We start from the raw sequence: 23,137 nt of genomic DNA on the forward strand, positions 1-23,137 counted from the left end.
ACTAGAGCGCATATTGCTAGTGCAGATATGTGCTGTTTCACTCACGTACAGAGAAAGCTGTAGACTTCGTCACCAAAACCTAGGTATATAGACGATGGGCGAGTGCAACCAAATGATACAGAAGATACCATACAACTACCCGGCCCATACAACTACTAAATTTCTTCAATACATAATATATATATTAGGACTAATCACACAGATTGAGCTAGCCCCAAAGTAAGTTCGAGACTTGTGTTATGGGATACTAACTCAACGATACTATATTTTATAACAAATACATATATAGATAAACATCCAAAACCCGGGCCAATCAGAAAAAGATCATTTTCCATCATGACCCGACCGGGGATCGAACCCGGGACCTCTCGGTTCAGTGGCAAGAACCTTACCACTGCACCACCGAGGTCGTCAATACAATACGTCAATCAATACAATATGTTACAAAAACCCTGTCCGACCCGAAAAAATATAATTACATAAAAGGCAAGTTCAAAAAAAATAAGAAAACAAAACAAAATAATAAGCATAAAAGAGTTTTGAATTTATTTAAAAGTAGTAATTTTCATTAATTTCCTTCCCCTTAATCTAGCAAATTCAAAGAAAGGGACAACACTCTCAAAGTTCGAGCCGGGGTCACGAGGTCAAACCGTCCACAGTTTACAATTTTTCAAGTTTAATATTAATCTGTATTTTAACCATTTTATGCCCTCGCCGAGTACTCAATTGAATGATAAATGAGCTGAATGCGTTTGACATATTCATGTTATTCATTCATCATTTATATCTTATTAAATTTATTGGAAAAAACATTTTGCCGACTCTGAATGTCGCCCACGAAGTAAGTAAGTAAGTTTTTGAAAAATACTCACATTATCGGAAAACATTTACGAAACTAAATAAAACTTTATGGGTGAGTTGCACCGTCCAATTTGACGTTGATTTCAACTGGCGTTGACGCTGATGTTTAGACAAAGTTAACGTCAAAGTTGACTGTGCGACCCACCCTAAGATTATTCAAATGTGCACTCTAAATTATGGCCCCATATAAAAATAACTCTTTATTCTCTTTCTTATTTAAGAAATATCCTCCTGTCCTCTCTATCCTCGGCTTTACTTTTTACTTTTTAGTTCACACATAATCCTAACAAAATTATTTCATAAAAAGAACTACAGATTACTTTTCATTTATTGAATCACTTCTTGAAACAGCTCTCAACTTTGCAGAGATAAGTCAATGTAGCCGCGGGCAACAGCTAGTCAAAGAATAATAATTTAGTTAGACATATTAGGGTATCTGAAGAGGAAAATATATGTAACAACATAAAGTAATCAAATTTATTGTCAATCATTTTATTTACAATAAACACTAACTACACTTTATACATAGGGATAACTTCCATAATGGTCTATAGCACGTTCGCTGTGGTTTTGTTGCACTCCTTTTTAACTGATTTTGAAAATAGTAATGAGATAAAATGTCTACAAACGAGCGGGAATTATTTTCATCTATTCTTCTTCTTCTTGACCTTATCCCACTCATGTGGGGTCGGCACAGTATGTAAGTTCCTTCCATTTTGTTCTGTCATTTGCCATATCCATTAATACTCCTTTCCTGTTCATACTATCCTTGACACACTCCATCCATTTCTTCTTAGGTCTTCCTCTATTCCTGGAACCCTTTACTTCCATATTTAATGCCCTTTGAGTGACGTGATTTCATCTCTTCTTAAAATATATCCGTGCCAGCCTGACCTATAACTATGTAATTTATCATCGACGCGGGGTTAGCTAACCCCGCTATCCACTATCGAGGACCCCACGCCCCTTCTTTGCTTGTCTACTATCTTTTCATTATTTACTGGAAACCCGGCCCCCGGCCAGGCCTTCGCAAAATCTGAAAACTGCATCAAAATCCCTTGCGTGGTTTTACAAGAAGTAAGCTTCGAAGGTGTTTCTCAGAGCGTTTCGACCACTGTGACCGCGCTGTCATTGTTTTTTTTTTTTTTTCAAATTTCAACAAAGCAAGAATTAGTTTTAATATTTGACTTTAAAATAATGAATCTGTACTGTGATAATGTCAATTTTATGAATTATTATTGATTTTGGAAATGATTCTTTCCTCAAGAAATTTGATTGAACCACCGAGAAATAGACGCGGTGTTAAACAAAATGAAAATACTTGCTGTATCTTTTAACTATGTAGTTAAAAGAAAGAAGGCGTCTTTTGCATGTGCAAAAGACGCCGGTATCAACACAAAGTAAGTGTAGTCTCATATACTTAGAACAAACAGCTTGCGATGCGCGGCTCTCGTCTGCTTCGGGTTAAATTTACCAAGTTACCAACTTGAGAAGTAATCTTTGTAATATTATACTTAAGTTAGTTTAAGCAACTTACTCCAGTTTAGTGTCCAAAGTGGAACTCTATGTTTGATTGGTATCTTTAGATATTCTTGGCTTATAGGAGTCTGTATAAGAACGCGATAAATTAAAAACGAGTTAACGGATTTGTACGGTTTTTTACCAATAGATAGTGCGATTCTTTAGAAAGGTTCAGGTGTAAGTATGTTTATTATATTTTTACCCAAACGGAGCCGGGGCGGGCCGCTAGTTAATACTATAAATGTGTTTGGAAGGCCTTCTTTCACGTCATAACGGAGTATTTCATTGAGACAGTTTAGTTGCGGAGATACTTGGCGGGCCGGAGGGAGATATAAATGACTTTTTTGCAAAAGCTTGTAAGTAATTATGTTTAAAAAGATTTTAAAACCTATTTTTAAATTGACGTCAGGTTTTTGGAGTAACTTATAATATCAGTGCCTCAAAAAGAAAAAAGGTTATTTTACAAAAAAATATTTTTTTTGATCTTTTAATGTCGTTATAGATATTGTTATATTCAAGGCTGATACTGATTAAATTATATATTTTTGCTTAACTGTTTTTTTTTTGTGTAGTTTAATTGCATTCAGCATTTTTTTTTACTTTTAAGACTTTTTAATTTTAGTTCATACCACAGTTAACGTGCAAATAGACCTTAAATACACAATGCAAGCTCATACAATCTGCAAATGCATTTACAATACTTATCTACTTACGACATATATTATGCAATACAATCGGATATTTCACACTAACCCAGCGTCCTAACTGAGGAGCGCACAACGACGCGATGCGACATAGTAATTATGATAATATAGGCTTGAAGTAAATGCGATGTATTTGTTATTAAGGACATACGCTGTGTCCTAGACGACTAATACAGCGTGTTTACTTTAGATTATATCAATCACTTAAAGATGTCATATTTCAATAAGACATTATGGATTTAACATCACGTCTTATCTTTTACGGAAAAAATACAAACTAAATAAACTTCAACATTTTGCAAAATATATTCAAAAGAATAAAATATCCGATTTTACTGCAGTCGGCAATCTATATACCCCATAACAATTTGTGTCGGAATTTTATATAAAACAGAGGGGCTAAATTAATCTAAACAATTACCACATAAGGGTGGGTATATATTTCCTAAAGACAACTAATTGAAATATAAAGGTAAAAGTTATAATATATTTTTAACAATAAAAAGGCACTGTCTTGAATCGTATTCCAAAATTATTAATTTTTTGGGAATTTGGGGATTTATGTTAAGAGTAAATGTATTATTTTTCAATCCCGTTCAAATAATATTTGAGGATTGCAATTTTAGAATTTAAAAAATGGAGAGGTACGCTATTAGCTTTCTAAAAATAATATATGGTATATGGCTTGTTACCTGGCATCATAGGTGCGTCAACATAGGCCACTAGTAAAAATTTAATACAGCCATACATTTGACACAAAGGCATTGCGTCGCGTGGCGTTGCCTCCTTTGTTGTTCACCTAGGACACCGGGCAACTAAAGTACCTTTGGTGAAGCTTATGTTTTTTTTTCAGGTTTTACTTATCAATTATTACAAAAGTAATTAAATAATTCATAACACTAACGACTGATACAATTTTTAACTTAATACATATTTTTTTCTAATTGGTAACAAACTAATAGTATAATTCATGTAAAAAACGTAATATCACTCACATATTACATAACTCTGAACACTTCACTGACAGTTTCCATCTATGGATAACAAAAGTTTCTTTTGTGTATGTCAGTGAATGTGTTCTAACACATGACGATGTGTTAAACAACATCAAATCCTTTTGTGCTTGCATGTATGTCTTATATGTACACTTTTTGATATTATTTTATGATATAACACCTATATAAGTACTTATCTAGACAAAAATAGGATACGCATGAAATATAAATGTTACTTTTTAAATTAGTCATAATTTAGATACTATATTTCATATTTACACAGGATGGCTTTTCAAACATCAGAATAAATTTTAAAATTATGCTCAATGAATGAAAGCTCCATTAAAATTTAAGAAACTCATAAATACTAACTAAATCATCTCATCCGCTAGAAAAGAGCTGACAGTTTACAAACGGCTGAACGGCTGAATTTTCCAAACAAAGCTGAGAACATTCTCGATTAAATTCTCTTTAAAATAAATAATAAAAAAAAAACTAGATCAAAATCGGTTCAGCCGTTTGGTTGCTACGATGCCACGACATTAATATCGGGGGTTAATTAAATAATTTCATTAAAAATTGTAGAAAAAAGACCAAGTTCCGACTTGCCATAATTAATTAGATGATCGGTTTAATTGTGCGGGAGAGTTAATAAATGTAACCCGTACGTCCTTACCAATTATTAAAAATCTGTCGGTCTATCTGTGACGCTTTCACAACTAAATTTAGTTAAAGTTTGTATGAGAATCTCATCTGATGCGGGCGAAGCTGCGGAAAACAGCAAAGTTTTCGTTCTTTTGTTTTTACTTCCACTTATATTATAAAGGCGAAAGTCTGTGAGTTGTTGTAAAATTTAATGTTTGTTACTTTTTCGAGTCTGAAACAGTTCTCCGACAATTGCTTCGTCTAACGAACGTTTCGTCGCCAGAATGTTTCGACATCGGGCGTTTGAACGACAGAACCCTTCATCTACGAACGATTCGCCGACAGAATAGAGGAGACATTCTGTCGGAATCGTTCGTAGACGAAGCAATTGTCGGAGAACTGTTTCAGACTCTACTTGGTCGCACTCACACGGCTGGGACAATTTTTGTGAAATTTGGTACCTATTGAGGTAGCTAATACTTTACATAACAGTAGGATTTGGTCAACATGTCTTACAGTCTTACGCTTTATAAAGTAGACGACAAATAATTCGTCATATATTATAATAATAATTATATAATTCTAAAGTGATGTAAAAAATCGATTCGTATTTAAAAAGCTAGCCTGTATAAATGAACTTATAAGTAGGTATGTAGGGCTGTTGGTAAATTTGGTCAATACTTTATGGCAAGTACAATTAGTCCTTTACATTAGATATTAGACATATAGTTATATATTATAAGAAGTTACGAAATCTAGAACATTCTGTCAAGTTCAGTTTTGTCATTAAATAAGGCTACGATTATTTTTATTAGCAGATATGGAAGGAATATAGTGGACCCAATTCATGAGGTTAAAAATTAAAAGCGTTTTAAAAAGAGTTTCCCATGACCCATGATAATAATGTATATTTATTTATTAAACTGTAACAATTTTGGCGTTATATTGTGTCTACAAGTACCTAATCGTATCGCCAAAATATATATAGGAAATAAACGTACATAAACGGAAAGATTTTCTATATAAAAATAAAATAAATTTATTACGTTGTCGACACGATTTCGTCCGGCAAAATAATCGTGCCCCACAGATCATTGATGGTTATTCCTTCTACATTAGAAATGTGCTTTAGTTATAAAGAAATAAAATTATGGATACTATATTCAACACGTTTATTGTATTAGATATATTATCGAAAATTTTACACATTCATAAATTATATATTATGTACCTATTCGTCATATAATGGTCCAATTTATTCTACTAATTTATGATACATCACTACGCGATAATATATTGCTGATAAGATTATATTATATCCAGATAACACGAGGAAATACTGCATTTTACTTAATTTACTAAAAGTTACTTAATTAAATACGTATGTATTAAATTCTCTCAAAGTTGGCACATAATGATTATGATAATAGTACCAAGAATTACAGTTTGTCAATATACAATTTATTATATACTAGGACTATTAAAACGCCTACACACTTTGCAATCTATCGCTGTAACATATTTATTTAATGAAAATGTGGCTAAGTTCGAATTTGACTCGCCAAAAAGGGTTTCGCAGTACCAGGAATAGATTAGTAGCAAAAAAAAAATATGTTTGCTTTTTTCGTAGGAACACCTGGCGGTAGTAAGGTTAACCGAAAGTTAAGTACTAAAAGTTACTTTCATCCCCATACAAGTATTATGTACATACACGAACATAACCTTCCTATAAGCAACAAATTAGTCTTTCAGACGAACACAGGTCCGTCGCTGTCCACTCACAGAACATGTAGGTTCTCACAGTTTTTGAACTTGGAGTCTTCTTTCCCGAAGATCCATGTGAACATCTGTCTGGCCTTCATGCTGGCTCTGACCATACCCCTGGTTTTGTACCAGTGTGCTGGGGAGGACTCCCGGCCACCTTCAGCGGAGTACTGCTGCTTCAGGCGTATTTGGTTGAGGATGCCAACCAGGAGCTCGTCCACGTTGTGGTTGATGCCAACAGATACTTCAATGAACTTCGCCTTGTATGTACACGCGAGGCATTTGCCGTCTGAGAACAAATTTACATTACTTTATATTTTGGTGTGTGTAATTATAATTCAAATTGTTCTATTTTTACAAGCATTTATAATTCAAAGAGGAAACGCTGCTAGCTTTTTGGGCACTGTGTCTGGAGGAGATGTGTTAGACGAAATTTTTAGCTTGTAGAATATTTAATTGTAAGAAATGAATTGTAATTGTATGAAATGAAATATAAAAATAAAAATAATACTTTATATAAGCATTTACTTTATTTAGATTGCAATATATGTGACTGATCGGAACTAATGTCGAAGTGATGGCAGGTGAACAAATAAATAAATAAATAAATATATTAGGACAAATCACACAGATTGAGCTAGCCCCAAAGTAAGTTCGAGACTTGTGTTACGGGATACTACATTTTATAACAAATACATATATAGATAAACATCCGAGACCCGGGCCAATCAGAAAAAGATCATTTTCCATCATGACCCGACCGGGGATCGAACCCGGGACCTCTCGGTTCAGAGGGAAGCACTTTACCACTTCGCCACCGAGGTCGTCAAAGTTCTCTTACTGATGACAATAAAAGCTTGTAAAAAACTGATAACTATATGAACAATATATTAGAAGATAAATCTGTGAAATAATGGCAATGCTGTCCAAGATATGATGAAATTAAGATCATACAATTTTGGACACGTCCAAACGTATCTAATTTTGACTAACGATCTCTCTGTCAAATTTCGAAAACAATCAAAGAATAAAATCGCAGGAATAACGGCCACAGAATAAAACTAGACACTGAAGAACACTTGTCCAATACAAATTCCATCAATACCGACCATTGCAAGCCATAACTCTTGGGAAATCAATTCTCGTCGCTATAATAGGCCGTAATGAGGGGATGAGTTTCTCTTGCGAATATATATTTACTGCAAAAATTGGATGACAGCGTTACGATTACTTGTTAGGAAACGCATTGATTTTAAATGAGCCTTTATTTAACAGAATTTACTTATGTTAAGTGGAAGCTTGTTAAAAATTAAGTCAAAGGTTAATATTATGCTAAAATATTAAATTTACGGTGTGGGTACGACATGGGGCGATTTTTACAAAGCTTGTAACGGATTCAGATGTTCGATATTGACCAATTGCCGAGGCTTGTAAATGTAAATGTAAAAGTAAAAATTTATTGACAATTTTCAAAGGTAACCTATGTTCTCCTTCTTCATCCCTTATTGCCTTTCAGGTATCTATGTTGAGAATGGGAACCAGTTGTATCGGTTGGTCTTCGTCTCGTATAATGAGACGATAACATAATCATAGTGTACAGGACTTATAGCCTACTAGCTGTTTTCCTGCGGCTTGACCGCGTAAATTTCCCACGGGAACAGTTATTTTTCCGGGATGAAGTACCCTATGCCTTTCTCCACACTTCAAACTACATGTATGCAAAATTCCAAGAAGTTTAGTTGAGTAGATAAGAAGAAGAAGCGTGAAGAGGTAACAAACTAACAAGCTTACCTTCACATTTATAATATTAGTCAGGACTGGAGCTTCGCTCCCGTGGGAATTTTGAGATAAAATATAGCCTATACCAATCTTGGATGATGTACCTTTCTAAGAGTGAAAGAATTTTTGAAATCTGTTCGGTAGTTTCGGAGATTACCCGCCTCAAACATACAAACTCACAAACGCTTACCTCTTTATAATAATAGTATAGAAGTATAGATAGTATAGATTAGGATATTGGCCGTAAAATAAAACTCATAAAAATGATGTAATTATTTTACCTTGTGTGGAGACAGCTCTGCTTCTCGCCAAGTCAATCTTGTTAGCCACCAGCAAGGCAGGTCTGCACCTCAGCATGTCACAGTCCAGGAGTCTGGCCAATTCTTGTTCAGCTTTCTGGAAGGACGCCTTGTCCACCACAGAGTAGATCACCACGAACGCGTCAGGAGGTTCTGATCGCTCGATTTCATCCTGATGGAGCAAACGGTATATCTATTTATCAGCACGTGACGAGACTTTAACAGAGCTAAGTTGAAAATGCTCCTGTAGTTAATAAGCTGTCAGTTTGGTCATGGAATGAGAAGGAAAAGAAACTCACGTGGCAAAATGTTGATGAATATGAATGTACATGGATGGAGAGGAAGAGGAAAACTGAAGGAAAGTGTTAGGAATGATATGAAAGTCTTAAAATGGAATGAAGGTATGACAGGAAACAGAAATATCTATATCAGATAGTTCTGTCTGTTTCCTTTCATTAAATTCTGGAAGGAAATAACTTTATGCGTAGACCACATTTCAAATGAGATTTGGTTAGAAACACGCGGAGGCATGTTCGATATTTATCTTTTCCTCGAACTCGTCAAAGTGAAGTTCCACAAAAAACAATTTCAGTAATTGATGTTGCCAATATACGCTTCAGTCATAAGTAGACTTATGCGCACACTAGCGCCGTCACATCGAAACAGATGCATGCACTGCTGCTATTTGGTGGCTGAAATAGATAGAGACTACATTCAGATGATATTTGTACCAAGTTCTACTTCTGGTAAAGATTTGATATGGTGACCGTGAGAGTTTATAAAAGTTAGTTGTAGTTTTTAACCTTAGTTGTAGTGCAGTTAACGAAGTAAAGTTCCGACTCCTCGCCGTTCAGCATTATTGACACCTTCTGTTCTGAGCTGTCCACATCTGAGAACAAAGAAAATCATAGAGTAATTTCTCAACTAGTCTCTTACAAAAATGCCTTTTCCCACAAGCTCAGTCATAGAGATCTTATTGCATTCAATGCGTGACAAAAATATGCAGTAATTAGTTGAGAAGTTCCCTTGTCGGGGCCAATCCTGGGAGCATGACCACATCGAGCTTATCATTAACGCATTGTCGCGGTGGTAGTAGGTGAAATTTAACGTGCAAGATTTGACTACAGACATACTTAGCAAACTTAGAACCTAATTAGGTGGAACTAATTAAAAGCTAGTAATAAGAACTTTAAAAAAACAAATAAACCGACTCCTGTATTTATTTGCTCCTGCTTATAGATTTTGAGCAGGTTTCATTCAAGAATCAAAAATGTATTGGCATTCATGTACCCACGACTTGACTCGAAATCGGTGCCAAGTTAATAAGATAAGGTTCTAAATGAATACGGAACTCTAATATGAATATGGAACTCTGCCCAAATACAACCTGGCTGACTGACCTGACCGTTTTTATTTACATATTTTTCCACGTGTTCATAACTTTGACTAACTATTATTTAGATTTATAAAGAGAAAAATATCTCTCAGCAAATCACTATTTTGCCTAAAACAATATATTATTTTTTTATTCTATAATATATGAGAAAACATAGCCTAGTTAATATTCATGAGGTGTTTAATATAATTTGTTAAAAAGAAATAAAGTGTTATTTGAAAAGTCTTTGAAAATTTACACGATTTAAAATATAGTAGATATCTACAGGAATAGATTTTTGTGTTATATTTATTTTGTATTTATTTATAAGACTTCTTTTGACATATTTGGACTGAATTTAATTAATTTCGGCCGTCTTGTAAATGAGAGTGTAGTGAGTGAAGTAATTATGTCGTCTTTGATGACAAATAAAGTAAATTTGATCTCGGAAACAGTATTTTCTCGGCTTTAAATTGTTCCAGGTGTGATGCCTGCTTTCTATATCAGCAGGCCTACTATCAACATTTGCGGAACGATTCCAATCCAACTCCGTTCAATTTAGGAACCTAAAATGAATCGCATTCATACTAAACATTAATTTGATGGTACGAATTTGCGATGCAGATCAGTTTAGGTCGCAAATTGGATCGCGTTAAGAGATAATGTTCCTTCAGTTCACATAACTTATCCTCAGTCTCCCTGAATATGCTTCCTTTACGTTTTTCTCCCGAGAAGTTTTAAAAAGACACCGTGTGATGAGGTGACCAAACTTCCTTACATATTTTACATACGTTGTTTTGTTGTTGTGTGTGTGTATGTGATTGTGGCAAAAATATAATCTATCCAAATATCTTTTCTCCTGTTTTCAACTTCGATTAGGCATACTGAAACCTTTTTTAAGTTTAGTAAGTAAACAATTTTTGTACTTTATTTTCTTTTACATTTCACAAGCTCAAACGCGCGACGTCTAGCATGAACGAAAGTAATTTACATAATAGCGAATACGTGACTAAAATAGGTTGTACTACTGTAGGACTGACTAGCTGACTAAATGATTGGCTGACTAGCTGACTAAATAATGTTATAGATGGATTAAACGATGACAGATAATAGCCGATGCTAAACGGCTAAGGAAGAAGCCGAGATGAGAGAGAGCTAGTGGCATAACAGAACATGATATTTATAAATAAAATAAATATATTAGGACAAATCACACAGATTGAGCTAGTCCCACAGTAAGTTCAAGACTTGTGTTATGGGATACTAACTCAACGATACTATATTTTATAACAAATACATATATAGATAAACATCCAAGACCCGGGCCAATCAGAAAATGATCATTTTCCGGGGATGTGTCAGTGGTAAGAACCTTACCACTGCGCCACCGAGGTCGTCAAATTTATCCTTACAATCTTTACATATTGTAAAACAAAGTCTCGTCTGACTGTCCGCGATGAATTAAAAAACGACTGCACAAATTTTCACGTGGTTTTCACCAATGGTCTAAATCCTCATGAAATGTATTATGTTTTTACGCTAGCGATACCAACCTGATAAAGAAGCGCTTGACAGACAGACTGACAGACACATGGACTACAAAGTGATCTTATAAGGTTTCCGTTTTTACCTTTTGTTTGAGACCACTTTGAGACACAGAACCATAAAAACTGGACCAAAGTAAATAAACCATGAACAATTGTTAAAAATGTTAATCTTCAAAATTTTAAAGTTTGTTTTTATGATGACATCGGGATTTTCGGCATTACAGTGTCGAATACAACCATGCAATACGAGAGGAGGATAAAACTAGGTATATATACTTATGTCTTGTCACTAGCCAGCCCAGCTTGATCCGACAAGACTGACGCCACAGACCTTCGGATCTTTAATTCCGGGAAAAGCTATTGTCGCCGCGAGAAATTCGAGCGAATCCGCGGTCAAAAGCTAATTAAATTACAGCTTGACCCAAAATTGAAGTTTGATGTGCCCACTTGTTCACCGAAACATCAATCATGTGACGACACATGTCAATTAGGGACATTCGAACGTTGTGGAACATACACGTTGTAATTATATTATGTAGGGTGTAATTTGGGGTGATTTGACATCCTCTTCTTGAGCGAAAAAAATTGATAATTTTTTTCATCGCTCGTTTGATTTCTAAAACCAATACCACGATGGAATGATTTTTTAATGAAAAAACTACTACGTAACTGCTTGGGAACTCTTCATATTTGTTGCCACTTCTACTCATTTTATGAATTTTATTGAAGGTTCCAATGTCGCGTTGGATGAGATTTTTGTTGTCGTACAAGATACCCAATCATCTATTATCAATAGCCTTTTATACGTCCCAAATGATAGGTCACAGGCCTTCCATAAGGAAGTATTTGTCATGCTGTATGAAGGATATACTTAGTCTATATGCATAACCCGTATGAGAGTTGCAGTAAAACCTAAATCGATCGACCAGTGTGCCAATAGATTTGTTAGTGTACGCCAATTTATGGCTGATACAGTCTACTACAATGCTGAAAGCCTGCCCAAGATTGAACGATGATTTACCAGATATATAGAACAACGTGATCGTGGAGCCAAAGGCTGCAAAGTGATGTTGCGAATAGAGAGTCTGATAGCTAATCACCTCTTCAATTAGAAGCGATGATGGCCCAGTATTTCAGAACACATGTGATCGAAAAATCCCAAAGGCGAGTCCTAAATTCAGAAATTCGAACTCGAATCGTCAAATAGATTAAATAAGTCGTAAAAACTCTTACGTCAGATGCCTTTAGGCGACTTGAATAAAATCAGAACTTCACTGGTACTTCACGTCAAACTTTAAATTATATAGTGACTAGCTGCGCCTCGAAGCTTCGCTCCCATGAGAATTTCGGGATAAAAAGTACCGTACGTGTACCGTAAGTACCATACCGTACCGCAAGTACCGTATAGGCTATGTTGAAACACGTGTACCAAATACCATGCCAATCCGTCCAGTAGATTTTGCGTTAAAGAATAACAAACATACACATTACATCCTCACCAACTTTTGCATTTATAATATTACTACAGGCATTTCGAAACGACCACTGCTGTGAAGGTTCGAATCTACTACCTAATACCTAATATGAGTTTGTTTTGTATACAAATCTGACTCATGTATAGTTTTTATAAACCATCACTTGTTTCAGTTGACGGAAAAATATCGTGAGATACCGCACACATTCGATTATTTAGTTTACTGGTGTGTATATGCGACTACTAAGCAAATAGATAGCAAATACAGATTCAAAATTCAAATTCAAATCATTTTGTTCATAAATTAGACCTTCACAGGCACGTTTTCACGTCAATTTTTATATTAAATGGTTATTTCTCACAAGCTACAAACTACTAGCGATAAGAAGTCGTAAAAACTGTTACGTCAGATGCTTTTGAGCGACTTGAATAAAATCTTGAATTTTTTGTATGGTTCATTCATATCCTAAGCACCCTAAACACGTTTCTGAAGCAAATATTTTCTTCAGAAACGCGCGTGAAAACAGTCAACTCATATAGTAATTCATAATTTGATATATCGGGTGAATTGCCAGCGGAAATAACCAAAACTGATCGAAGTGCATTTTCTGAAAACGCCACTAGGAACGTATATAGAGGCGGGAAAGTCTAATGATGATTGACTTATGTAAATGACGTCGGAACATGGTATATAGAGGGCGTAATTTGAGCTATAATACCTTTAGGGTTGCCGACCCCACGATAGATCATGCACTTAAATCTTTATACAGGGTTACTGGTATCAAACGTAAAATCTCCTAAAAACTACTTGGGTACATCACAACAAGCAACTTTTATTCTACGAGTTTTCGTGATACGTAGTTTATTTTTTTCATATACAAAAATACAATCTAATTTGCGATTCTACACATCTTAACTCTATGTAATAGCCAAGCAACACGAGATTATGTAGCGGAATCGAACATAGAGGTAACGTTTTATAGAAACGACATTAAAACTAAAAAAAAATTGTATTTACACCTCAGTCTCTATCTAAACTCACAAATAGAATCCATCAACAGGCTCATGCGCAACCCCAAACTACGCAGACCGGACAGCCTTTTTTATAGAAAGTAAAACTGATAAGTTACGGCTACTACATCAAAATATATGTGGCCTCCTTAACAAAAAGGAATTCCTGGATATTGCCCTATGTGATTTATCTAAAAATTATAAAACGTCTATAGACATAGTCTGCTTAACAGAAACATTTATACCGCGCGGTCACGAGTCTAACATACAGGTTAATGGATATAATCTTAGTTCGAGTTTTTGTAGAGTTTACAGGAAGGGTAGGAAGAAGCGAGGTGGCGTGTGCATACTAAACGACCCTTCACTAGAGGTAAAAGAACTACCATATATTAAAGAATTAGCATCTGAGCACACTTTTGAGTGTTGTGGTATTGAAATTGTTTCGCACAAAATTATTCTGGTTTGCTTATACAGAACCCCAGACGCCGATGTGAATATCTTTTTTCAAAAACTTGAAGTTCTATTAAATAAATTAAGAAGTAGGACTAGTAGAAGTGTTATTTTGGCAGGGGATTGGAATATTAACACTCTAGGAAGCAATAAAAGATCAATTAAATTAGCTAAAAAGTTGCAAAACATAATCCAAAGCCATAACTTAAATTTACACATACATACGGCAACTCGAAAGGAATCCTGTATTGACCATTTTGCCAGCAATATTTTGGGAACTACTGGTACAACACTTCCCCTACAACTCTCGGATCATGACACCGCACAATTGTTATCTGTTCCAATTAATAAACGAGAAAAATCTATTACCCACTGGTTTGAGATAAGAAGAGATTTTAGTAATGATAATTTAACTAAATTCAAATATTTCGTAAGTCATTATCCATGGTCACAGGTCTTTGATACAGATAACGTTCGAAACACTTTTACAAATTTCCACAAAGAACTTCAGTTACTATATAATTTGTGCTTCCCAAAATACAAAGTTAAATGTAAAATAAATAGAACGAAGAAACTCAAATGGCTAACGAAAGGTCTCAAAAAGTCATGTTCTAGGAAAAGAATATTACGTATGACATTCTACAAAAATAACACCAAACAAAATAAAATTACATATAGGAATTACAGTAGTTTATTAAAAAAATGTATATACATGTCGAAAAAAAATAATAATACTAGGTTCATTAAGACGGCAAAAAATAAATGTTTAGCAGCATGGAACATTATAAATAAAAAAACAAGTGATCGCAATAAACAGGTCATAAAACAGCTAAAGATAAAAGATAAAAAAATAGATAAGCCGGAGCATATTTCAAAAAGAAATTAATGACACTATATGTAAGACAGTAAACTGGTTGGAGTCCAATAATTTATATGTTAACTTGGCAAAAACTACCTATTTGCAATATATTAATAAAAATGGTAGACCTCAAGACCTGTCCATAACGTATAATGGAGAACAAATTGCAGAGTGTGTTTCGACAAAGTTTCTAGGAATCACAGTTGATAAACATTTGTCGTGGAAAGAACACGTTGAAAACGTGTGTCAAAAAATAAACCGGTTTGTTTATGCTCTATATCGGTTAAGGAACACTTGTGGCCAAGAAACAGCACTCCTTGCCTACCATGGCTATGTTTGCTCCATTTTACGGTATGGACTCGTCGTTTGGGGAAATTCAGTGGATTTAAATGATGTCTTTCTTATACAGAAAAAATGTGTGAGAGCTTTATGTGGCGCTAGACCATTGGATAGCTGTAGACAATTATTTCAGAAATTAAAAATTTTGACATTAGTTTGTATGTACATATTGGACATTTGTATTTTTGTAAAGATGAATTTAGAATTATTTACAAAGTTGCCGTACCCTTCTGGATTAAGATACCCAAATCGTTTAGTTGTACCACCTCACACTACCACGTCTTTTAGAAAAAATAGCTATAATATGGCGGTAAAGATATACAACCATTTGCCAGAGAGTTTAAAGTCACTGCCATTTACGAAGTTTAAAAAACAACTTCATACTTTTCTGGTCACCCATTGTTTTTACACCATTGACGAGTTTATTAGTTTTAAATTTTGACATAAGGTAGCGCCCTCAAATTTATTTATTTTATTATGTTGACTTCATTTTTTAATCCTTGACATATTTTTATTTTATTTTTTATTTAATTTTTAATATACCTAACCTAACATTTGATTATTAATTAACTAGAACTTTTTATGTACTTTTAAATAAATAACTTTAAACATTTGCATGCCAATTGTTGGCGCAACACGCTTGTCCGATTTAAAGACATATTTGTCCTATACATGTATATATACCGTGTTTGTGTGCAAATAAATATTTCATTCATTCATTCATTCATTTATTACGTTTAGACAAAAGTCGTAGAACAAAAGATGTTAGTCTCTATGTACCTTATGCGCCTTTGGAAGGTTATGTGTTAGATACCAGTAACCCTGTATATTACTACTAGCTTTTGCACGCGTGAGATTCCCACGGGAAAATTTGATTTTCCAGGAAAAAAATTACCCTACATCTAGGCAAATTTCAATTTCTCAAATTCAAAATTCTATGTATACTAATCGGTCCTATGAACACGCTAATGTTGTCTTGCGTCTTTTGTTTAGTAAGTAATAGTTAACACCACCTAAATATATAAGTAAAACCTAAATATATAAGTAAAGAAAACCTTTATGGTTATAAGATTTTTTTAAATTTAAAAATTGTACTGACTCTGTCAGATTATACATGTCATGAATGAGAATCGGAATTTATTTTTGTTAGATTAAGATGAGTTTTTCTATTATTGTTACAAATTAGATAAAGAATCTTTGGAATAGGATCTTTTAATGTTGTTTCTTGATTTTTCACAGGTGAGTGAGTACATTTTTTGGTAAACTGAATTCAGTTTATAAATGTTGCAATTAGCTATGAAAGATAAATATCTTGAGTTTTCACAGAAACACGCGTTTTTATACCAATAAAACCTAGACAGAGGAAACATTATTATTGTAAAAATTATAAAGATTGACGAGAAAAAGTGCCTGTGAAGGTCTAATTTCTGAATAAATGATTTGAATTTGAATTTAAAACAACATTATTTGAATGCTCAATGTTAAGTTTTTTCTCTGTCATTGAAATGGAAATTGCTATGAGAAAATAAATCGTCACGTGTCGACTTTAACGTTTTCTACTAGAATTTTCTAAAATAACTAAATAATGGCAACCCTAAACGTAATTTAGTGCCTGACACGCGACCGATACATCACGCCAGCTAGGCCTGTGCAAGTCAAATGTAGGATTTAACTTGATAACGGCTTTCATAACTGAAGTTATTAACTAAAAATATTTTTACTAACACATTACATGCCTAATTGAATGAACTATTATTTTATTATATAAATAATACGGATTTTGAAAATTATTATTTTCATGCCTGTTTCCCTTGGCAAAGATTATAATAATTTCACACGGGAACTATACACCACAATAATATTATGTGAATACATTCAAATCCCTTATAAATACCACTTTAATTGAGGCATATGATTCCACCCTAGAATAGGACCACTCCATATCGTCCGGTGGATGTCGTAAAAAACGACTAAGGGACACATTGGCATGGCAGCTGATAGGAAACCCAACGAGGGTTAACATCAAGCATAAAATCAGTGCAAAAAATTTGTTTGTAATAACTTTATCGTAGAATAATAAATTCCTACATAAATTAAATTAATACAAGATTGATACATCGCCGAACTTATCCCATATAGGGATCACTTACCAGTCAACTGGCGATAGGCTCAGGAGACATACTAAATAATAATGTACATGAAGTATCGTCCCCGTGTTTCGGGTTTCACAGCAGTGAATACAACTTTAGTACGCGAGGATCAGAGAGAGATATATAATGATTAATTATTTCCTAAAACAATTTATCGCTATAAATAATAGTCATTACCAAATTCCCTCGAGAAATCGTAAACTCAGCCCCGTGTAACTGGCAACTTTTCCACTCAAACACTTGAAAACTAACTGTGAAGTCAATTACATCTTTTGATCGAAGTTTTAATCCCAAGTGGGTTTTAATGATGGCAATGTGGGCTGGATCTGTCGTGAGGTTGTTGAATTTTCCGCTGTCAACGGGGGGGTTAGGTTGGGGCTATGACGATAGCGGAAATTATCGATGAAAAATTCTTCTACTCCCTATGCTTTCAATTTTCTGTAAGTATCCTTGTTTTTGAGAAGGATTAAGTCAAAAAACGTAGGACTAGCCGAAGATTATGTACGAATGTAAATGGAATATACCTAGGTAAGTTAACCGTGAAACACCTAGATGAACCACTTTTATGTTCCACGGGTCAGAAAGGGTGTATTGGCGTGACCGCACTTCGAGGTTTAGTCGTAACGTACACACTGAGCCAGTTAATTATTTTCTATTATATGATATAATTAATACATACACAGGGACAAACAGACCACGGGAAGTAACTTTGTTTATACTACGAGTGTATAATGATATTATCAAAGTTACTTCCCGCGGTCTGTTTGTCCCTGTGTATGTATTAGATCTTTAAAACTACGCAACGGATTTTGATGCGGATTTTTTTTCAAGTACTCTTGTAGTTAAGAAGATGGTTTATATATTTATATAACACGCATAATATTGCGTCCGTGCATCCGTGCGAAACCGGGGCGGACTGTTAGTCTATATATATATATAAAATGGTAAGACCTACTGGCATGATAGGGGCCGACACTGTTTAAATTAATTTCTTTCGACATTTCTTATTAGTGCCGTCTCCGAAATGCTAGTAGCTCGTAACTTTGGTAAATAATATTTAATTTCGAATATGACGTAAGTATATATATATATATTTTAATTTATTTGCATCAACTGATACACGTACAAATAATTAAGAGTTGTCACATGTTAGATAGATATACATATCTATAAATAACAATTAATAACATTGTTTCCGTGACGTAAATGTGTGGCGCAGTGATACAAATTTGCGACAAGTCAGTGGTGGGAATTGCTCAAGGAGCAAACACTGATTTTCAGACATCACCGTAAACGGACACATTGAGCCGCCGTCCCGGGGACACATCTACAATAATAAAAAGTGAAAACAATAAACAAGTACATAACGTTACTATTTATCATGTATAGACTATCTAAATGACTACGTAAAGCTGTTGCCACTATTGAGTGCGGAACAGTAGTGGTGCGTGCGATATGTGCCATCGAAAGTTTAATTCTGAATTAAAGATTTCATTTGTTATTTTATAGTTTCATGGCCACACTCTGGATAACCATCAGATATCGCCTGTCGCTTCCAACAGATTAGACCGTGTGTGTGGTTCTTTTTTATTGGTCTGGTCTAGCACAAATAAGCAAATGAACAAATAAATTATATTACACGATGCTATCTCTAAATATAGTATATATATAATAAAACTGAAAGTGTCTGTACATAGGGGATATTAAAGAATAATAATTATTAAATTGGTAAAAAAAAAAGTTTTTGCCTACTTTTTTTACCACAATATTTTTTAGAATTGTTGTCTGTCTGATGTTTGTTCGCGCATCACGCGAAAACTACTGGACGAAATTGGATATTGGTTTTCACAGTTGTATAGCGGATGGACGAACTTAAAATCTGGTATAGGTTACATCGCGATACGTTGCTTAAAAACCGAGATATGACATTATATGAGGAATATATTTGGACTTTCGGCTTATCAGCCAACGAGATCCATTCTTTTACTCTGCGGCCATGCAGGCAGGGGTATAGAATAACAAAACAATGTCGAAATACGGGATGAAAATTTCTGTTATGTTTGTTTTAACTTTGTGTAAATATTTGTCAAATTTGTCGCCTGTATGTATGCAGTAAGTACTAGTAAATAAACGTTTTATCTATATATCTGAAAACTTTTTACCGGTTTTGGTTGTCAACCGCACCTAAGTTGTCTTTCATGGGACTCTAATAACGAATTTGCTATGATTCTGTGTAGGTTAATGTACTGTCGATAGAATTTAGTTAAAGTTCAGTCGACACAAATTGCACAACAATAAAGCATAGAAATGTATGAGAATGATAACAAACGTTTTTAGTATGTAGTAACAATTGTATCATTTACGAACCTACAAATTACTAATATTTTTTAATATAAAAAAAACTATCCAATTTGCGATTCTACACATCCTAACTCAATGTAATAGCCAAGCAACACGAGACAGTATAGTAGCGTTATGTAGCGGAATCGAACATAAAGTTAACGTTTTATAGAAACGACATTAAAACTAATGTTGTATGTATTATTACGTTTAGACAAAAGTCGTAGAACAAAAGATGTTAGTCTCTGTGTACCTTATGCGCCTTTGGAAGGTTATGCGTTAGATACCAATAACCCTGTATAATAAGTGTGTAATAATTTTCTTTATAAAAGTAAAATAGGTAATAAATAAATAAATATATTAGGACGAATCACACAGATTGAGCTAGCTCCAAAGTAAGTTCGAGACTTGTGTTATGGGATACTAACTCAACGGTACTATATTTTATAACATATACATATATAGATAAACATCCAAGACCCGGGCCAATCAGAAAAAGATTCCATCATGATCCGACTAGGGATCGAACCCGGGACCTCTCGGTTCAGAGGCAAGCACTTTACCACTGCGCGACCGAGGTCGTCATTTTCTTCAGACCAAACACAATTCTAATACCGTTTGATTTTAAAATCTATATAGCTCGAACGTTTGTGTTTTTGATAAATTTATTAAGTAATATAAAACCTGCAAAGTTATAATATGATAGTATATAATAACAAAAAGTGGCGGAAGAAAAAAATTAGAATTGAGCAAAAATTTATATAAAAACATCCGAGAGTTCAAAAAAAGATGACGGTTTTAATTATTATATTTAATTATTATATTATAGCTACGTAATTACAAAATAATAAATGAGAAAAAAAAATTCAAATCTTTTCTTTCATTGTTATTATACCTAGATTACCATTTACCGTTGTTTAACATTATCAATGTTTCCTTTAACATTATCAATTAACTTAAACATTATCAATGTTTGTGGATCATTATAGGTACTTCAAATAGTGCTATAAGTGTTATTAAATCTGTGGTACAGTTTTTTTATTGTGTTCAAGGGCGTTCGGATGATCTGTGATTTTTTTCACCAGTTTTCGACACTACTCATGATTTTGTCATGTCATTGTTTGCTTTGGGAGATACCGCCGAAATATTTAATACTATTATATAATACTCGGGTAAAACCATAAAAAATATGCACTTCAACTTTTCTCAAGAATTACAAAAACCGTGCAATAATCCGGCCGATAGGTTTTTGAACTTATCGTGTGCATACAGACAGATAGACGCTATGAGACTTCTTTTTATGAATATGTAAGGATATTTCTTACATTTAACCTATTTTTTTAAAAAAATTCTATAAGTTTTAGGTTTTTGAGTAATCTTCGAATGTTAGAAATAACTTATTGTTTCAACAGTCGCCGCTGACACAGTGTATAAAGTTCTAAATTTCATCCTTTTATAAAGTTCTCGAATTCATTGTGCTCTTCGTCTATATCGTATGTTGTCAAATCTTGCAAGTTAAATTTGATCCTTCCCAATATCGTACGTGCTTCAATTTTCCAACTGTATTCAAATTTTGCGTTCGAAATTTCAGCCCAATTTCTGTCAACATCAACAGATTTCACCTTCACAGAAAATATACCGAGACAGGTAAATCTAAATTAAAGTTTGTAATAACAAAAACTTCGATATGCAAACTAATTAATATTAAATAATAAATTGTCCAACTTTTCCTATGAAATATGTTTATTCAGGAATATAATGTTACGCTTTAAAAATAATTTTACGTCCAATTCGACTTTTAACCTAAACATAATTTAGCGAGTATCAGGGTTCCCCATAAGAATGGAATTTCAGTAAATGTTATAGAGTATCTTGACAATAATTGATTGTTGAAAAATGTTCCCGATCCCCGCCTATACCTAACCTTTTATTCAAACACGGCTCACGTTGACAGTCAACCAAATTCCTCTGTTTCATAATTGAGACACGCATTACGTTGTTGCCTTTTATTGGTGTGTCTACAGAGTTTATTAACTCGCTTTGTAATTTATTGTTTAATGTATGAATTCATTTGTTTTTCACAGCCTTTGTTTCGTAGTAGATTCTGTTGTTTACGAGTGTTTTCGCATGCAAGTTAATCATTACCTACTCGTATCTTCTTCTTTTTACGTGTCGACGCGCTGCAACGATATTGAAATTAGATTTTTCCGTACATGTGTTGTGTGTGACACGGCCATTGCTTAAACGGTAACCAACATTACATCATCACAAGCATAGGAGTTATGGCACGGCATACAACCCTCTGAATCTGACCTATATAATGGTATTTAAAATCTATGTCACCAAAATAGACATACAAATCGTGTGGTTGTAAATTACTAGCTGCGCCCCGGAGCTTCGCTACCGTGGGAATTTCCGGATAAAAAGTACCATATGTGTTATTCCAGGTTATATTTTAGCCGTGTACTAAATTTCATAACAATCGATCTGGTAGATTTTGCGTGAAAGAAGAACAAACATACATATATAAACACGTGCTCACAAACTTTCTCATTTATAATATTAGTAGGTTCGTCGTGATAATTGCCGTATATCTATTCCGTAATAATCTTTCGGTATTTTATTTAAATTGTGTTCTTAGATGTGTAGAGTAAGTTTATATAAAACATTGTAACTATTATTTATAACTAAAGTGGTAACGAACGAACGGATTAAAACGTTAAAAAAACACTTTAAAATTGCAGTTGAAACATCGATACAAAGCTGTTATAGGAGCAATCTGGTTGGACATAGGAGCTTTGTCGATAGCTAGTCTATTTTTTTTTTGGCTCCAGTGAGCGATCCTAATCGACTTTACCTATACCAGTTCTACACTGGCACAGAAACAAGGCGGTTCAAAATTAAACAAATTTTATCGTTTGTTCAAAATCATCATCATATCGAGTGTGTTATTGCTAACACTGGTGTCAGATTTTATTCAAGTCGCCCAAAGACATCTGACACGACTTTTACATTACTTACCGC

General features: G+C 34.1%; 1 protein-coding gene across 1 annotated transcript in view; it reads right to left on the reverse strand.

The window, feature by feature from the left end:
* Nucleotides 1-1,324: 1,324 nt before the first annotated feature.
* The window catches only part of LOC128673081 (GTP-binding protein REM 1), a 129,877-nt gene continuing 108,064 nt past the window's right edge, over nt 1,325-23,137 (reverse strand). Inside the window, exons 3-5 of the mRNA XM_053750682.2 lie at nt 9,372-9,457; nt 8,551-8,740; nt 1,325-6,779 (exon numbers count right to left, since the gene is read on the reverse strand). Coding sequence (XP_053606657.1) covers nt 6,505-6,779; nt 8,551-8,740; nt 9,372-9,457 — 551 coding nt within the window. The 3' untranslated portion in view covers nt 1,325-6,504. The remainder of the gene's footprint in view (nt 6,780-8,550; nt 8,741-9,371; nt 9,458-23,137) is intronic.

Source organism: Plodia interpunctella, chromosome 10 (genome assembly GCF_027563975.2).
Source record: "Plodia interpunctella isolate USDA-ARS_2022_Savannah chromosome 10, ilPloInte3.2, whole genome shotgun sequence".
Taxonomy (NCBI): domain Eukaryota; kingdom Metazoa; phylum Arthropoda; class Insecta; order Lepidoptera; family Pyralidae; genus Plodia; species Plodia interpunctella.